Consider the following 14,620-nt stretch of genomic DNA (forward strand, 5'->3'; position numbering starts at 1 on the left):
ATTACATAATGAAAATATTTAACTTTTTTCTTTGACATCTAAGCATATGATGTTTGATATTCATGTACTGAACTGATCCCAAATATGTAGGATTTTCTTTTTCTGCTACCTTGTGAAGTCTTTATAAGTTATAAAAAGCTTTTCAACAGTGAGGGGGGAAGAGAAGGATTAGAAAAGGCTGACTCCTTTATCATTATATCATAAAAATAAATTCTTGCTTTGCTTTGTATTATTCAGTTACCTTAGATTTAGATTTGTTTGTTCCTAGTATTGGCTGCTGCTGTGTTTGCTCAGGAGGACTGTAGTCAAAATTCTTGTCACCCACAACTTGGAGATCTCCTCATTGGACGAAGTGGCCAGCTGTCTGCCACATCAACCTGTGGCCTGAATAGACCTCAGAAATATTGCATCCTTGGTCATCTAGAGGTTAGTAAGAAATCCAATGCTCTTTTAACATTTTCTACAAGAATTTAAAACAATATTACAAAATGTGGGGTGGTTAGCTATTGCTACTTTACAGTTCTTGGAGGCTGGTCTTAGTACAGTCATTTTGCATTTTTTTCTCCTTTCGTTTTCACCTGGGTGCTCCAGTTTTCTTTTCACATCTCAGAAATATGCATTTAGCTTAGCATGCCCATCAATGCCCTGGCATCCCAGTCAGAATTTTGTTTTCAGATGAGGTGATGAGGTCACTTGAGTTCCTCATCCACAATGAACCTGGCATCATGAGGGTATTGATTTAAATATATGTGGGGGAGAAGCCCAGTTTTGTGCAAGCTAAAGTTGATAATGGTTAGAATATAAAAACACCAGTAAACCCTCGATTCTCTAAAGAATCACAAATCCAAGAATGGCAATCACTTTCTGTTCCCGCCGATCTTTGGAGGGATGAAAAATGATGGAGGGTGGGAGCGTCCTGGGAAAGTTTCATCTAATTAAATAAATATATTTATACTAAAATTAACCAATTTATTAAAAGTAAAATTGAAATGTAATTGTTATATCATTTAAGTACAAAATATCTTTGAGTTGCTGCACTTATAAGTAAAAAAAAATATTGGAGTGCAAAGGTTTAAATGAATTAAATTGGAAACAAAAAATTCATAAAATGGTAAATTCAAAATAGTTAATCAAAAATTTCTTTATAAACAACATTTTTGGTAAAGATGGTTTCCTGTCATTGAATTAGCTCTCCCTGGTATGGAGTAGTTAAAACCTTCACTTTAACATCACATGAACGCCAAACTCTTGAAAAGGCAACATAAAGTTGTCCATGTCCAAATACAGGCTCAGATAGGTAAATGCCTACTTTGTCCATGGTTTGTCCTTGGGATTTGTTGATCATCATGGCAAATACAGCGTTAATGGGAAATTGGCGTTGTTTAAGTTTAAAAGGTAATTCCAGGTCAGAACTTGTAAGGTCAATTCTGGAAATCAAAACAGTACTGGTAGTATGGGATCCCGTAAGCACTTATGTCTCAATAATATTTTCTCTCATGACCAACCGTGTACTGTTGCATAAACCTTGTTTAGTATTAAGGTTTCTTAATAGCATGACTATTGTCCTTACTTTAAGGTTAAGATTGTGTTGTGGTAATCCGGCCGGGTTAATAGTGTTTAAATATTCTAATGGGAAATTAAGATGGTCAGTTTCGTCTTCAGAATCAACACTGTCAGTACTTAGAAAGACGTGGCTTTCTCCAGGAAGCAATGCAATCACTTGGTTATTTATCTGGTCAACATCAATATTCTTTGGACATAATATAGCCCGGTGCGTCCTAAGTGGTATCTGGTGTAATGATATTGTTTCACCAAAAACCTTTGTTACCAGGTCGTCACAAATAAAGATGTGAGGGATTTGAATAATATCTAGGTGAAGTTCAAACACATTGGTAAGGTTTCTATTTCCTAGTTGCAACAACCAATTGGTATATTCTGGATCTGTACACCGCATGTTCTCTACCAAGCTTAGTTTCTCAAAGTAATGCCAATTTTCTGCGTATTTCAAACTGGACTGAACAATAGCTGAACGCATGGTGTGCGGAACAAGAGCCAAGCACTGTCGAAAAACTCCTCCTAATAAAAGTACTTTTATTCCAAACAGAATATTATTATCCATTAACGCTCTGAGAAGTTTATCAATGGTATTGAGTAAATGACTGGATGCCATTGTACATTCGTCTAAAATCAATAGTTTTGCCAGACAGATCTCATTTGCATTGTCACTTTGCATTTTCATAGTTGAAACCGATGTTTCCGTGATTGGAACCGGAAGCTTGGAGTGACATGTCAGACCATTTATCAACAAATTAGCCGCTACACCGGTTGTAGCTGACGCAAAAAGGTGTGCGCGTTAGCGTTCGGGCGGCGGTTGTATTGTGCACGGCTTGCTTCTGGCATCTGCAATCCTTGCATATATATAAACATTACTAAACGAAGGTTGTATATGCGGTGGTGTGCATGTTCTCGTTCGGGCGGTGGTTGTATTGTGACCTGAAGTTTAGTTTACAGGTTGTGTTGTGTTGTTTGGGCGCCACCTACTGACTCTGGGAAGCCGCTGGGTTTGACTCTAGGGCACTGAGGCGCAGTCCGCGTGTGCTTGTGGTGCTTCTGGCCTCTGGCAACCGTGCATATATACAACCTTCGTTTAGTAATATAGATAGCCTAACAATTTATTATACTTCTGCAATTCCTAGTAGATTATCTTTATGGACAATTTTTTTGGATTTATATTGAAAAAAAGTGAAATATAGAAAAAACTATTGCAATTGATTAGCACTTACTCTTTATCACTAAAAGGCGGCAGTTTTTGCACTCAGACTAGTAAAAGTATCTAATAGAATTCAACATACATGTTTTAAAAATGCACAATTATTGACAATTCCTTTTATTAATTGTGACTTGTATTATATCTTTTTAGATATGTTGCAGAACAGCTTTGTTATAAGCACACTCATATACCAAGTATGTATTTGCATAAGTAAAGTATACTAAACCCTTAATTAATATTTCTTCAATACTCTCATTACACTTCATGAGTTTTTGATAAAAGTGTATACAGTGTATCCGGAAAGTATTCACAGCGCATCACTTTTTCCACATTTTGTTATGTTACAGCCTTATTCCAAAATGGATTAAATTCATTTTTTTCCTTAGAATTCTACACACAACACCCCATAATGACAACGTGAAAAAAGTTTACTTGAAATTTTTGCAAATTTATTAAAAATAAAAAAATTGAGAAAGCACATGTACATAAGTATTCATAAGACTGTATGTACGAGGGAAGTGTGATCCTGGTGAGGCCTGCAGTAGGAGTGGCAGATGCATTCAACGTGGAGGTGGGATTACATCAGGGATCAGCTCTGAGCCCTTTCTTATTTGCAATGGTGATGGACAGGTTGACAGATGAGATTAGACAGGAGTCCCCGTGGACTATGATGTTTGCTGATGACATTGTGATCTGTAGCGATAGTAGGGAGCAGGTTGAGGAGACCCTGGAGAGTGGAGATATGCTCTAGAGAGGAAAGGAATGAAGGTCAGTAGGAACAAGACAGAATACATGTGTGTAAATGAGAGGGAGGTCAGTGGAATGGTGAGGATGCAGGGAGTAGAGTTGGCGAAGGTGGAGTTTAAATACTTGGGATCAACAATTCAGAGTAATGGGGATTGTGGAAGAGAGGTGAAAAAGAGAGTGCAGGCAGGGTGGAATGGGTGGAGAAGAGTGTCAGGAGTGATTTGTGACAGACGGATATCAGCAAAAGTGAAAGGGAAGATCTACAGGACGGTAGTGAGACCAGCTATGCTATATGGGTTGGAGATGGTGGCACTGACCAGAAAGCAGGAGACAGAACTGGAGGTAGCAGAGTTAAAGATGCTAAGATTTGCATTGGATGTGATGAGGATGGATAGGATTGGAAATGAGTACATTAAAGGGTCAGCTCAGGTTGGACGGTTGGGAGACAAAGTCAGAGAGGCAAGATTGCGTTGGTTTGGACATGTGCAGAGGAGAGATGCTGGGTATACTGGGAGAAGGATGCTAAGGATAGAGCTGACAGGCAAGAGAAAAAGAGGAAGGCCTAAGTGAAGGTTTATGGATGTGGTGAGAAAGGACATGCAGGTGATGGGTGTAACAAAACAAGATGCAGAGGACAGAAAGATATGGAAGAAGATGATCTGCTTTGGCAACCCCTAATGGGAGCAGCTGAAAGAAGAAGAAGAAAATTATCGGCATCATAACATCAGTGCACTACTTGTAGCAGCCTCTCACCTTACCACTTTATGCATGCACTCCACAAAAGAACATGTTTGGGGAGCATAGCTGGGCACAAGGAGTGTGGGCTGATTTTGAGAGATTAGTAGGAATGATACAGGCTGCAGATCAGATGTCATACAGGTTTTGAGAGGAGTGGGCCTTTGAGAAGGTGTAAGGGGGTCAAGGAAGTCTTTTTGATCAGGATGCTGATTAGTATGGCAAAAAAGAAAATGTGGAATGCAGGAAGTATTCTCCCAAACAAAAATGTAATATGAGATATAGAGTGGGTGAGAAAATGTGTGGAAAAGGAGTTAGAAGGGAAGGTAGAGTAAGGTATTGAAAAGTGGATTTGCAGCTACCCAGGAGAGATGGAAATGCTTGTTGATATTGTGGCATAAGAAACAGAGATCTGATGGAAATCTCATTTCATTTCACCTTCTCAACTGCTTTTCCTGGTGAGGGTTGCAGCAATTTATTAGAAATTTCCTTTTAAATGTGAATACAAACAGATAAATGTGACTTTAGTCATAAATTTGGGGAAGAGTATGTATGGAATTAACAGATGTACATACAATTGGGAATGATTTAGGAAACCATAAATGTACTTTTTGAAATGAAGTAAGCTTTAATTTGATATTAAATAAATGTTGTTTTGTTTTATACGATGGAAATGGAAGAGGTCCTAGGCAAACAAGGATGAGTTGACAGCAGCAGGGTTTCCAAGGCTGTTTCTGATTCAGCTGGCCTTTTCTTAGAAGAAGTTCCTGGCTAGAGCTTAAAGGTTTGTCCCAGCCATACTACCAATGACTACAGCTTTCTTTTATGTGGACTCGTTTCCTGGACACTTTTTACTACTTGGACATGGATTTTTACACGCAGAGACTCGTCTGTTCAGGTAGTCAACTTCAGGTAGTCAACTTCTAGCGCTTCTAGGGCCGGTGTGGTTCCCTATTTACCTGACGAGGTAAGAAGGCTAAGCAGCTAGCGAGGAAGTGGCGATACAAGCCTTCTGTGCCTTCTGTGATCCTGGGAAATGTGAACTCACTACCAAATAAGATCGATGAACTGGCTGCGCTGGTGAAAAATGTCAGGAACTACAGAAAATACAGTTTGTTGTGTTTTTGAGAAACATGGCTAACAATTAGCATCCCAGATGCTAACATGGAGCTACCTGGGCTTAGCACAGATAGAGCGGACAGAGACGCAAATACCTGCAGGAAGCGGAAAGGAGGAGGACTCGCTCTCTATGTGAACCCAAGGTGGTGCAACCCTGGACATGTAAACGTCAAAATCTCCACTTGCTACAGGGTCATCGAACTGTTGGCCGTAAGTCTGCATCCCTATTATTTGCCCAGAGAGTTTGGACACGTTATTGTTGTTATTGTTTACATCCCTCCTTGCGTGGACGTGTGGAGAAAGCCTGTTACATCATCCACTCCGCTGTTGCTAAACTACAAACATAGCACCCCAAGGCGCTTGTGCTAATCTCTGGAGATTTTAACCATGTGACGCTGGACAAAACATTACCTGCCTTCTCCCAGTATGTGGATTGTAACACCTGGGGAAATAGAATTATTGACTTACTGTATGCAAACGTTAAGGACGCATACAGCGCCACCCTGCTGCCTGTGCTTGGGAAAGAAGATTATAACCTGGTTCTGCTTTAGCCTCACTACAAACCAAGAGTGAGGGAGCTACCTACAACCACAAGCTCATTCAGGAAGTGGTCCCCTGAGGCAGAGCAGGCCTCTATATCCTGCAGGGATCATATAGTGAGAACATTGAGGAGGTTGTTGACTGCACTACTGACTACATCAACTTCTGTATGGACATTGTAGTTCCAGTAAGAACAGTACACTGCTAAGCTAATAACAAGCCAAGGATTACAAGTGACATCAAGGGCCTTTTGAACCAGAAGAAAAGGGCTTTTAAAGGTGGTGATCAGCATGAGCTCAAGCGTGTGCAGAAGGAACCCCGAGTCAAAGCTCAGGCCAGCAAAGGAGCAGTACAGGAGAAAACTGGAGCAAAAGTTGCAGAATAACAGCATGAAGGAAGTGTGGGATGGGATGAAGATCATCACTGGCTGCAGCTTGAAGCGGGGTGCCTCCATCGAGAGAGACAGGGAGAAAGCAAACCTGATGAACAACTTTTTTAGCAGGTTTGACCACCCTAACCCACTCTCACTCTTACCTCAGAGTACTGCATCATCCACCCATCCTTCTGCTGATACCAGCATAGGAGAGAGTTTTCCCCCACTCACAATTACAGCAGCCCAGGTAAGCAGAGAGCTGAGGAGACTTCATGCCAGCAAAGCAGTGGGTCCAGATGGAGTATCGCCATGACTGTTGAAGGCCTGCCTGTGCGTTGGAGCTGGGGAGTCCTCTACAGCGCATCTTCAACCTTAGCACAGAACAGGGGAGAGTCCCGAGGCTTTGGAAAACATCTTACATCACCTCAGTCCCAAAGGTATCATGTCCTAGTGAGCTGAATGACTTCAGGCCTGTCGCCCTGACATCACATGTGATGAAGTCAATGGAGCAGCTGCTGCTTCACCACCTGAGGCCACAGGTCTGCCACACCCTCAACCCTCTGCAGTTCGCATACCAGGAGGATGCCATCATCTACATGCTACACCGATCCCTCTCCCACTTGGACAGAGGCAGTGGTGCTGTAAGAATTATATTTCTGGACTTCTCTAGCGCCTTCAACACCATCCAACATCTGATCCTTAGGGACAAGCTGACAGAGACGGGAGTAGATTCATACCTGGTGGCATGGATCGTGGACTATCTTACAGACAGACCTCAGTATGTGCGTCTTGGGAACTGCAGGTCTGACATTGTGGTCAGCAACACAGGAGCGCCGCAGGGGACTGTGCTTTCTCTGGTCCTGTTCAGCCTATATAAATCGGACTTCCAATACAACTCGGAGTCCTGCCATGTGCAAAAGTTCGCTGATGACACTGCTATCATGGGCTGCATCAGGAGTGGGCAGGAGGAGGAGTATAGGACCCTAATCAAGGACTTTGTTAAATGGTGCGACTCAAACCACCTACAACTGAACACCAGCAAAATCAAAGAGCTGGTGGTGGATTTTAGGAGGCTCAGGCCCCTCACAAACACCGTGATCATCAGAGGTGACTGTGTGCAGAAGGTACAGACCTATGAATACCTGGGAGTGCAGCTGGATGATAAACTGGACTGGACTACTGATGCTCTGTGCAAGGGAGGACAGAGCCGGCTATACTTCCTTAGAAGACTGGCATCCTTCAACATCTGCAATAAGATGCTGCAGATGTTCTATCAAATGGTTGTGGCGAGCACCCTCTTCTACGCGGTGGTGTGCTGGGGAGGCAGCATAAAGAAGAGGGACGCCTCACGCCTGGACAAACTGGTGAGGAAGGCAGGCTCTATTATAGGCATGGAGCTGGACAGTTTGACATTTGTGGCGGAGCGACGGGCACTGAGCAGGCTCCTGTCAATCATGGACAATCCACTGCATCCACTGAACAGTATCATCTCCAGACAGAGGAGCAGCTTCAGCGACAGTCTGCTGTCACTGTCCTGCTCCACTGACAGTCTGAGGAGATCGTTCCTCCCCCACACTATGCGACTCTTCAATTCCACCCGTGGGGGTCAACGGTAACATTATAAAAAGTTATTGTCTGTTATACCTGCCTTGCACTCTCCAACTTGCACTTTTTAACTTGCACTGTGTTTTCATCACTCTTTAATTAATATTGCTTTTATCAGAATGCTGCTGCTGGAGTATGTGAATTTCCCCTTGGGGATTAATAAAGTATCTATCTATCTATCTATCTATCTATCTATCTATCTATCTATCTATCTATCTATCTATCTATCTATCTATCTATCTATCTATCTATCTATCTATCTATCTATCTATCTATCTATCTATCTATTGTGACAGATAGAGGTCTCCGTGACCCCTTGAACCCTCAGGCTAGACGTCAGACACCAGGTAAAAGTCCAAATATAATATTTATTATTATAAATAAGTGCACAAAGCACCCTCCTCTCCACAATACTCAATAATAATAATAATAACAACAACAACAATAAACAATAACCAATCCTCCACTCCCAGACGCGTTGCCACCCTTCCACCCAGCTCAGCTCAGTGTACTGGGCTTTCCTTAGTCCTTTTATAGCTCCTGACCCGGAAGTGGTTCCAAGCACAACCCACAAGTCCATTTCCTTCCGGGTCAGGGCAAACAGTCCTCTACTTCATCCCGGGAGCACGTCGCTTCCTCCAGTCACGTGACTGAGACGCACTCCCGGGTTATAGGGCACGCAAGATCCTACTAGCCCCCCTACAGCGACTCCTGGCGGCCCCCAAGGTATCCAGCAGGGCTGTGTCACAACACTACAAAGTCCATGAGGCCCTGCTGGAACTCGGGGCACGAATATGCTGTCCGGAGGGCTCCTCCTAGCGGCCTGGGGGTGGCGACCGGAGTCCATAGCCGGTCGTCCATCACACTATCTATCTATCTATCTATCTATCTATCTATCTATCTATCTATCTATCTATCTATCTATCTATCTATCTATCTATCTATCTATCTATCTATCTATCTATCTATCTATCTATCTATCTATCTAAGGAATTGGGAGGAAACGTTTGGCATACTCAACTGGTGGAAAGAAGAGAGGTCAAATGTGACAAAAGGTGCGACACAGGAGAGTGATTATACATTACAGCTGAGTAAGCAGAGCAGGCAGCCCAAGCAATTATGTTTTCTTAGACTCAATGGGGCAACTGCTTTAAATCTTCCTTGAGCTATCTTTTCTCATTTTCCTGGTGTTGTTAGCTTCATTCTGAGTTTGGGATCAGCTCTAGAGCATCCCCAACAGGCCATGGCCACAATTTTGTAATAATTAGTCACTTAAGCAGTTTATTGATATGTCTTTTGTGCTGCTGTTTTAATATAAGTTTAAATATTTTGTGATTTCATAACACAGCAACTTTAAGTGAGACACAAATAATTTCACCATAAAAGCTTAACAAGAACAGTTAATGTACAGTACTTTGTTGAGGAAAATAATGTAATTTACTGCAGTCACAGATACTTAAATTTCTTTTACAAGAATATATTCAATGTCTGTTTTGAGATCCTAACTTAATACTTGCTTAATATCAGGGAATATCAGAAAGCCCTGTGCATTTAGATATTGTAGATACAAAGCAGCTTTTTTTAATGCTTTGATTGTAAATTTAATTATTCAGAAATCATTATTTACCCTGGGAGTCATTTTTCTTGCTAATGGTATTTTTCTTTTAAGGTAACTAACTGCCTGTTAGATAGGCAGTGTGGCCTAGTGGTTAAGGGCATGAACCTCAAACCCTGAGGCTGTGGGTGCAAATCTCACTATTGATATTGTGTGACCATGAGCGCATCACTTCACCTGTTCTAACTGGAGAAACAAAAGAAATGTAATCAACTGTATCTCAGATGTTGTAAGTCACCTTAGATAAAGGTGTCAGCCAAATATGTAAAAGAAACACTACAAAATATGTGTGCTGGCAACAGGAAGGCACTTTATGATTTTGAGTTTTTCAAAAGACCTATTGAAAATTAATACATTTTTTTCATGTTTTTATAGTATGTACATTGCAAACTATTTTGTAACATTTTAAACATTTATATATTTTCATAGCACTTGTGTGATATCATTTTGAGAGTTTTCATTTGTAGAGATTTCACTGCTTTGAACATGTGCCTCATCTTATGCACATGTCCTTTCACGTCCTCTAAATACAGATGTATTAAATTCCTTTGTCATATCTGTGTGTGCTGGTAGATTCATGTTAGGCTAGGTAATTCTTTTCAAAGGGAATTTTAAAAATTAAGATTTACTGTATATGCCTATGTAAAGACTTGTTCGGATCAGCCACAAAATGAGAAGAGGAAATATGCTGATCAGAATCACAAAAGCATTTTTTCAAAATTTACAAATGCAACACATTTGTGTTAAATTATCGCAAATTGTTAAATATGCACTTGGATGCCTAAGGCAACATCCATATGCATGTCTATATAGTTAAATTAATTTTATTGAGATATTGTATTACATTTTTGTGAATTCTCATGCCAAGTAGTGCTCCATTCATCCCCTCTAATGCTGCATTCATGTGCTATTGGACAGATTTGGAATAGGAGTCTCCCAGTATGAAATTTCGTGTGAATGTCTGTCAAAGTGGAAAGTCCCTGCCAGAGAATTCAGAGATTAAAAACACTTTACAAATTCTCTGATTGGTGATGTAACACCTCAATCAATAATACAAAGTAAAAAATAAAATAAAAAAACCTGATCAGCTACAAATCATCTTTTTGTTGTCAAATTAAATTTAGATTAATGCAAAATCTGTTTAGTTTGTCCTGGGTATGACGTTAAACCCATACAAGCGGTCCTACAAGTGGTCCTCCAACTTGCAAAGTAATCATGGGGGTTGGGGGCAGGATTGGCACTCTAGCCACTGTAAAAAAACTTCACAAAGCTCAGAGACTACAGAAAGGACTCCTTTTTGCTCTCTGCAGGAGTATCTCTGCTGCAGCCACCCATAGGAAGGCTGCTCGCATCATGAAGTGGATGGGGGAAAGCCCTCGGGAGTCCCATCCCCGGAAGAGTTGAAACCATTGGAGAGCCAATGGGGTCAGGTCTGTTGGGGATCAGAACTGGTGTGGTTGTCAGGCGTCACCCGCTGCATGGCAGCACTCAGGTCCCAATTTGAGACGGCCCATCCAGGTAGGCGCATGGAACGTCTTGTCTCTGCTGATCATCTTTCTCTGCTGTCAGAGGAGCTGCATAAACTCTGCATTTCAGTGGCGGCACTCTCTGAGGTGCACAGACCAGGAACTGGCCAGATCTCTGCAGATGAATACACCTTTTATTTGTCTGGTTGCTCTGATTGCTGTCATACTCGGGGAGTAGCTGTTTCTGTAGTGGTTTGGCTTCTTCCGATGGTGTCCGATGTCACTCCTTTCAATGAGCGTATTATGAGACTCAGATTACGGCACTCCCTGGGTGCCTTGTCTGTTGTCTCAGTGTATGCTCCGGCCGTGGTGAATGATGTCTTGGCGAGGGAGACATTTTATTCGCAACTTCGCTTGGTGGTTGATAGGTGCCCACGAGGTGACACTCCTCTGGTCGTGGGTGACTTCAGTGAAGCCACTGGCACTGACAGGGCTGACTATGAGGATTGCCTCAGTCCTCATGGGTCTACTGACTGCGATGAAAGTGACTTTGCAAAAGGGCAGGGGCTGAGAATCGCTGGATCCTGGTTCCAGCGCCCTGAGCCACATCATTGGACTTGGTACTCCCATACTAGTGGTGCGGTGAAAGAGATCGATCACATCCTCGTGGGCAGATGCTGGAGGCTCTTGCAAAACTTCAGGGTCTATAGAATTGCCCAGTTTGTGAATTCTGACCATAGACTTGTTGTTGCTACTCTTAGGATCCAGCTTAGGTCCAGTAGGTTACTACCTACTAGGAAAATGAGCCTGGACTTGGCCAGGCTCCAAGAACAGGCTGTTTCTAATGATTTTACACGCTGTTTGTGTGAGGAACTTGCAGATTTCGGTACAACTGCCGATCCTATTGTGATGTGGGAGACCTTCCGTGACAAGACCCTGAAGGTTGCTGAGGGTTGTGTTTGTGTTACCGGTGTTCCCAGAAGGAGGTGTTTCATCTCGCAGGGCACCCTGGATAATATCGAGAGGAGTCACAGTGCACAGTTCAATGGCAACTCTGGTCTGTACCGGGAACTGAGAAGTGCGGCTGCGAAAGCTCTGAGGGCAGATAAAGAGGCAATTGTTAGAGGAATCTGTTAGCAAAGTGACACACCATCTGTGGTTTAGCGACCCACGTCCTGCTTATTGAGGAAGCAAAGCACTATGCACATCTAAATCTGTTCCTTGGAGTCGCAGTCAGGGTGGCTGATGGAATGGTCCTCACGGATGACACTGCAGTTGTGACCCGCTGGGCTGGCTACTTTGAGCTGTTGTTCAAAGCTGATCCTCCGGCTAGGACGTTGGATATTTCTGAGTCCACAATTCTTGAGGCTGATTCTCCAAGCAATCTTTGCTTCCATTTGGGAGACTGGCATCATCCCAACTGACTGGAAAAGGGGACTTGTCATCCCTATCTGCAAAGGGAAGGGTGATCGCTTGGATTGCAGCAACTACAGGGGGATAACACTGCTCTTGGTGCCGGGTAAGGTCCTTACTAGGGTCGTCCTCAATAGGATCTGTGATCACTTCTTTACCTACCAGCGACTGGAACAGTCTGGTTTTATGCCTAAGAAGTCTACCATCAACCGCATCCTGGGACTAAGGGTTCTCATGCAGCGTAAACGCGAATATCAGCAGAGTTTTTTTTGCAGCCTTTGTCGATTTTCATAAAGCGTTCGACTCAGCTGGTTGAGCAGCCCTGTGGGACATCCTAAGGGTTCGCGGGGTTCCCTCAAGGTTGCTGGATATCATGGCTGGCCTGTACACTGGTACTGTGAGTGCTGTGCAGAGTGGAGGCAGAACCTCTGTATTTTTCCTAGTTGATTCTAGGCTTCGTCAGGGGTGTGTTCTTGTTCCTACTCTGTTCAATGCTTGCATGGACTGGGTGTTGAGCAAATCGTGGGGTCCAGAGGCTGTGGGGCATCTGTTGGCAAAGAAAGATTCACGGATCTTGACTTTGCTGACGATGCTATGATCTTCACAGAGTCAATGGAGGCTGTGGTCCAGGCACTCGAGAGACTGAGCAAGGAGAGTCTGAGTGTCTGTGCTTGCGAGTGTCCTGGATAAAAACCAAGATCCAGGCCTTTAATGACCTTTAATGACCTCTTGGGCACAGCCATGAGCAGTGTGTCTGTTTGTGGAAAGAGTGTCGACCTTGTTGAGAGGTTTACTTACCTTGGCAGTGACATTCATGTCTCTGGTGACTCTTCCTATGAAGTCAGTAGACAGATGGGGAGAGCATGGTGGGTCATGAGGTCGCTGGAAAGGAATGTGTGGCGCACCCAATATCTATGCAAAAGGACAAAGGTCCAAGTCTTTAGAGTCCTGGTGCTTCCTGTCTTACTATATGGTTGTGAGACATGGATGCTATCCAGTGACCTGAGATGAAGACTGGACTCCTTTGGTATTGTGTCTCTCCAGAAAATCCTTGGGTACCATTGATTTGACTTTGTGTCGAATGAGCGGTTGCTCATAGAGTCCCGAATGAGGCACATTACCTCCATTGTGAGGGAGCATCAGTTATGGCACTACGGCCATGTGGCGCGTATTCCCAAAGGCGATCCAGCTTGTTGGATGCTTATTGTTGGGGACCCAAGTGGCTGGACTAAGCCAAGGGGTCGCCTACGTAACACCTGGCTGCGGCAGATAGGGGGCCATTTCCGGAGTGTGGGACTGGACCACATGTCTGCCTGGGGGGATTGCCAACCAGGATCCCAAGCTGTTTTGTTGTGTGGTGGGTGTGGTAACACACTGTACCGGTGCATGCTCCCCAACTTGAGTTGACTTGTTTAGTTTGCACTAAATTTTCAGAAAAAAAATCGGCACTTCTCTTAAATTGCTTTAATTGCTTTTTTTCAAGGATTTCTTATTTTCAAGATTTTGCCAGTAAACTCCACTCCTTTGAGTTTGTAGTTGTCCACAAACATGCAGATTCACTGTCAGCACTGTTAAATTGCTGTTTTATGTGTTTTGTATTCTTTTTAGACTTTATTTTTAACAAAGGTATTATTCTTCTGAACACTTTGTGTCGGCTGCTCGGAAATTCTGTAATGATGGAATATGTTCAAAAAATTAAATTTATATGTATGCCTAAATAATATGTTCTTTATGCCACTCGCCTGACATACTGTTTAATGTTTTATTTGCAGAACTGCACTGCTTGCTTATGTGAATAGCTATTCACGTAATCAATGCTCAGCTCATTACAATTTTCATTTCACATGTTAAGACTAATTGAGTGTTTGTAACTGTGAAAATCAAAGATAACATACAGTTGTGCTTGAAAGTTTGTGAGCCCTTTAGAATTTTCTATATTTCTGCATAAATATGACCTAAAACATCATCAAATTTTCACTCAAGTCCTAAAAGTAGATAAAGAGAAACCAATTAAACAAATGAGACAAAAATATTATACTTGGTCATTTATTTATTAAGGAAAATGATCGAATACTACATATTTGTGAGTGGCAAAAGTATGTGAACCTTTGCTTTCAGTATCTGGTGTGACCCCCCTTTGCAGCAATAACTGCAACTAAATGTTTCCGGTAACTGTTGATCAGTCCTGCACACCGGCTTGGAGGAATTTTAGCCCATTCCTCTGTACAGAACAGCTT

The 14,620-nt window shown here is 42.6% G+C and overlaps 1 protein-coding gene across 2 annotated transcripts in view; it reads left to right on the top strand.

Moving 5' to 3' along the window:
- lamb4 (laminin, beta 4) overlaps positions 1–14,620 on the top strand; it is a 107,124-nt gene that overhangs the window by 20,189 nt on the left and 72,315 nt on the right. For both annotated transcript variants that reach the window (XM_028812511.2, XM_028812512.2), the window contains exon 3: positions 269–426. In XM_028812511.2, the coding sequence (XP_028668344.2) occupies positions 269–426 (158 nt within the window). The remainder of the gene's footprint in view (positions 1–268; positions 427–14,620) is intronic.

This window comes from Erpetoichthys calabaricus, chromosome 1, assembly GCF_900747795.2.
Source record: "Erpetoichthys calabaricus chromosome 1, fErpCal1.3, whole genome shotgun sequence".
NCBI lineage: Eukaryota > Metazoa > Chordata > Cladistia > Polypteriformes > Polypteridae > Erpetoichthys > Erpetoichthys calabaricus.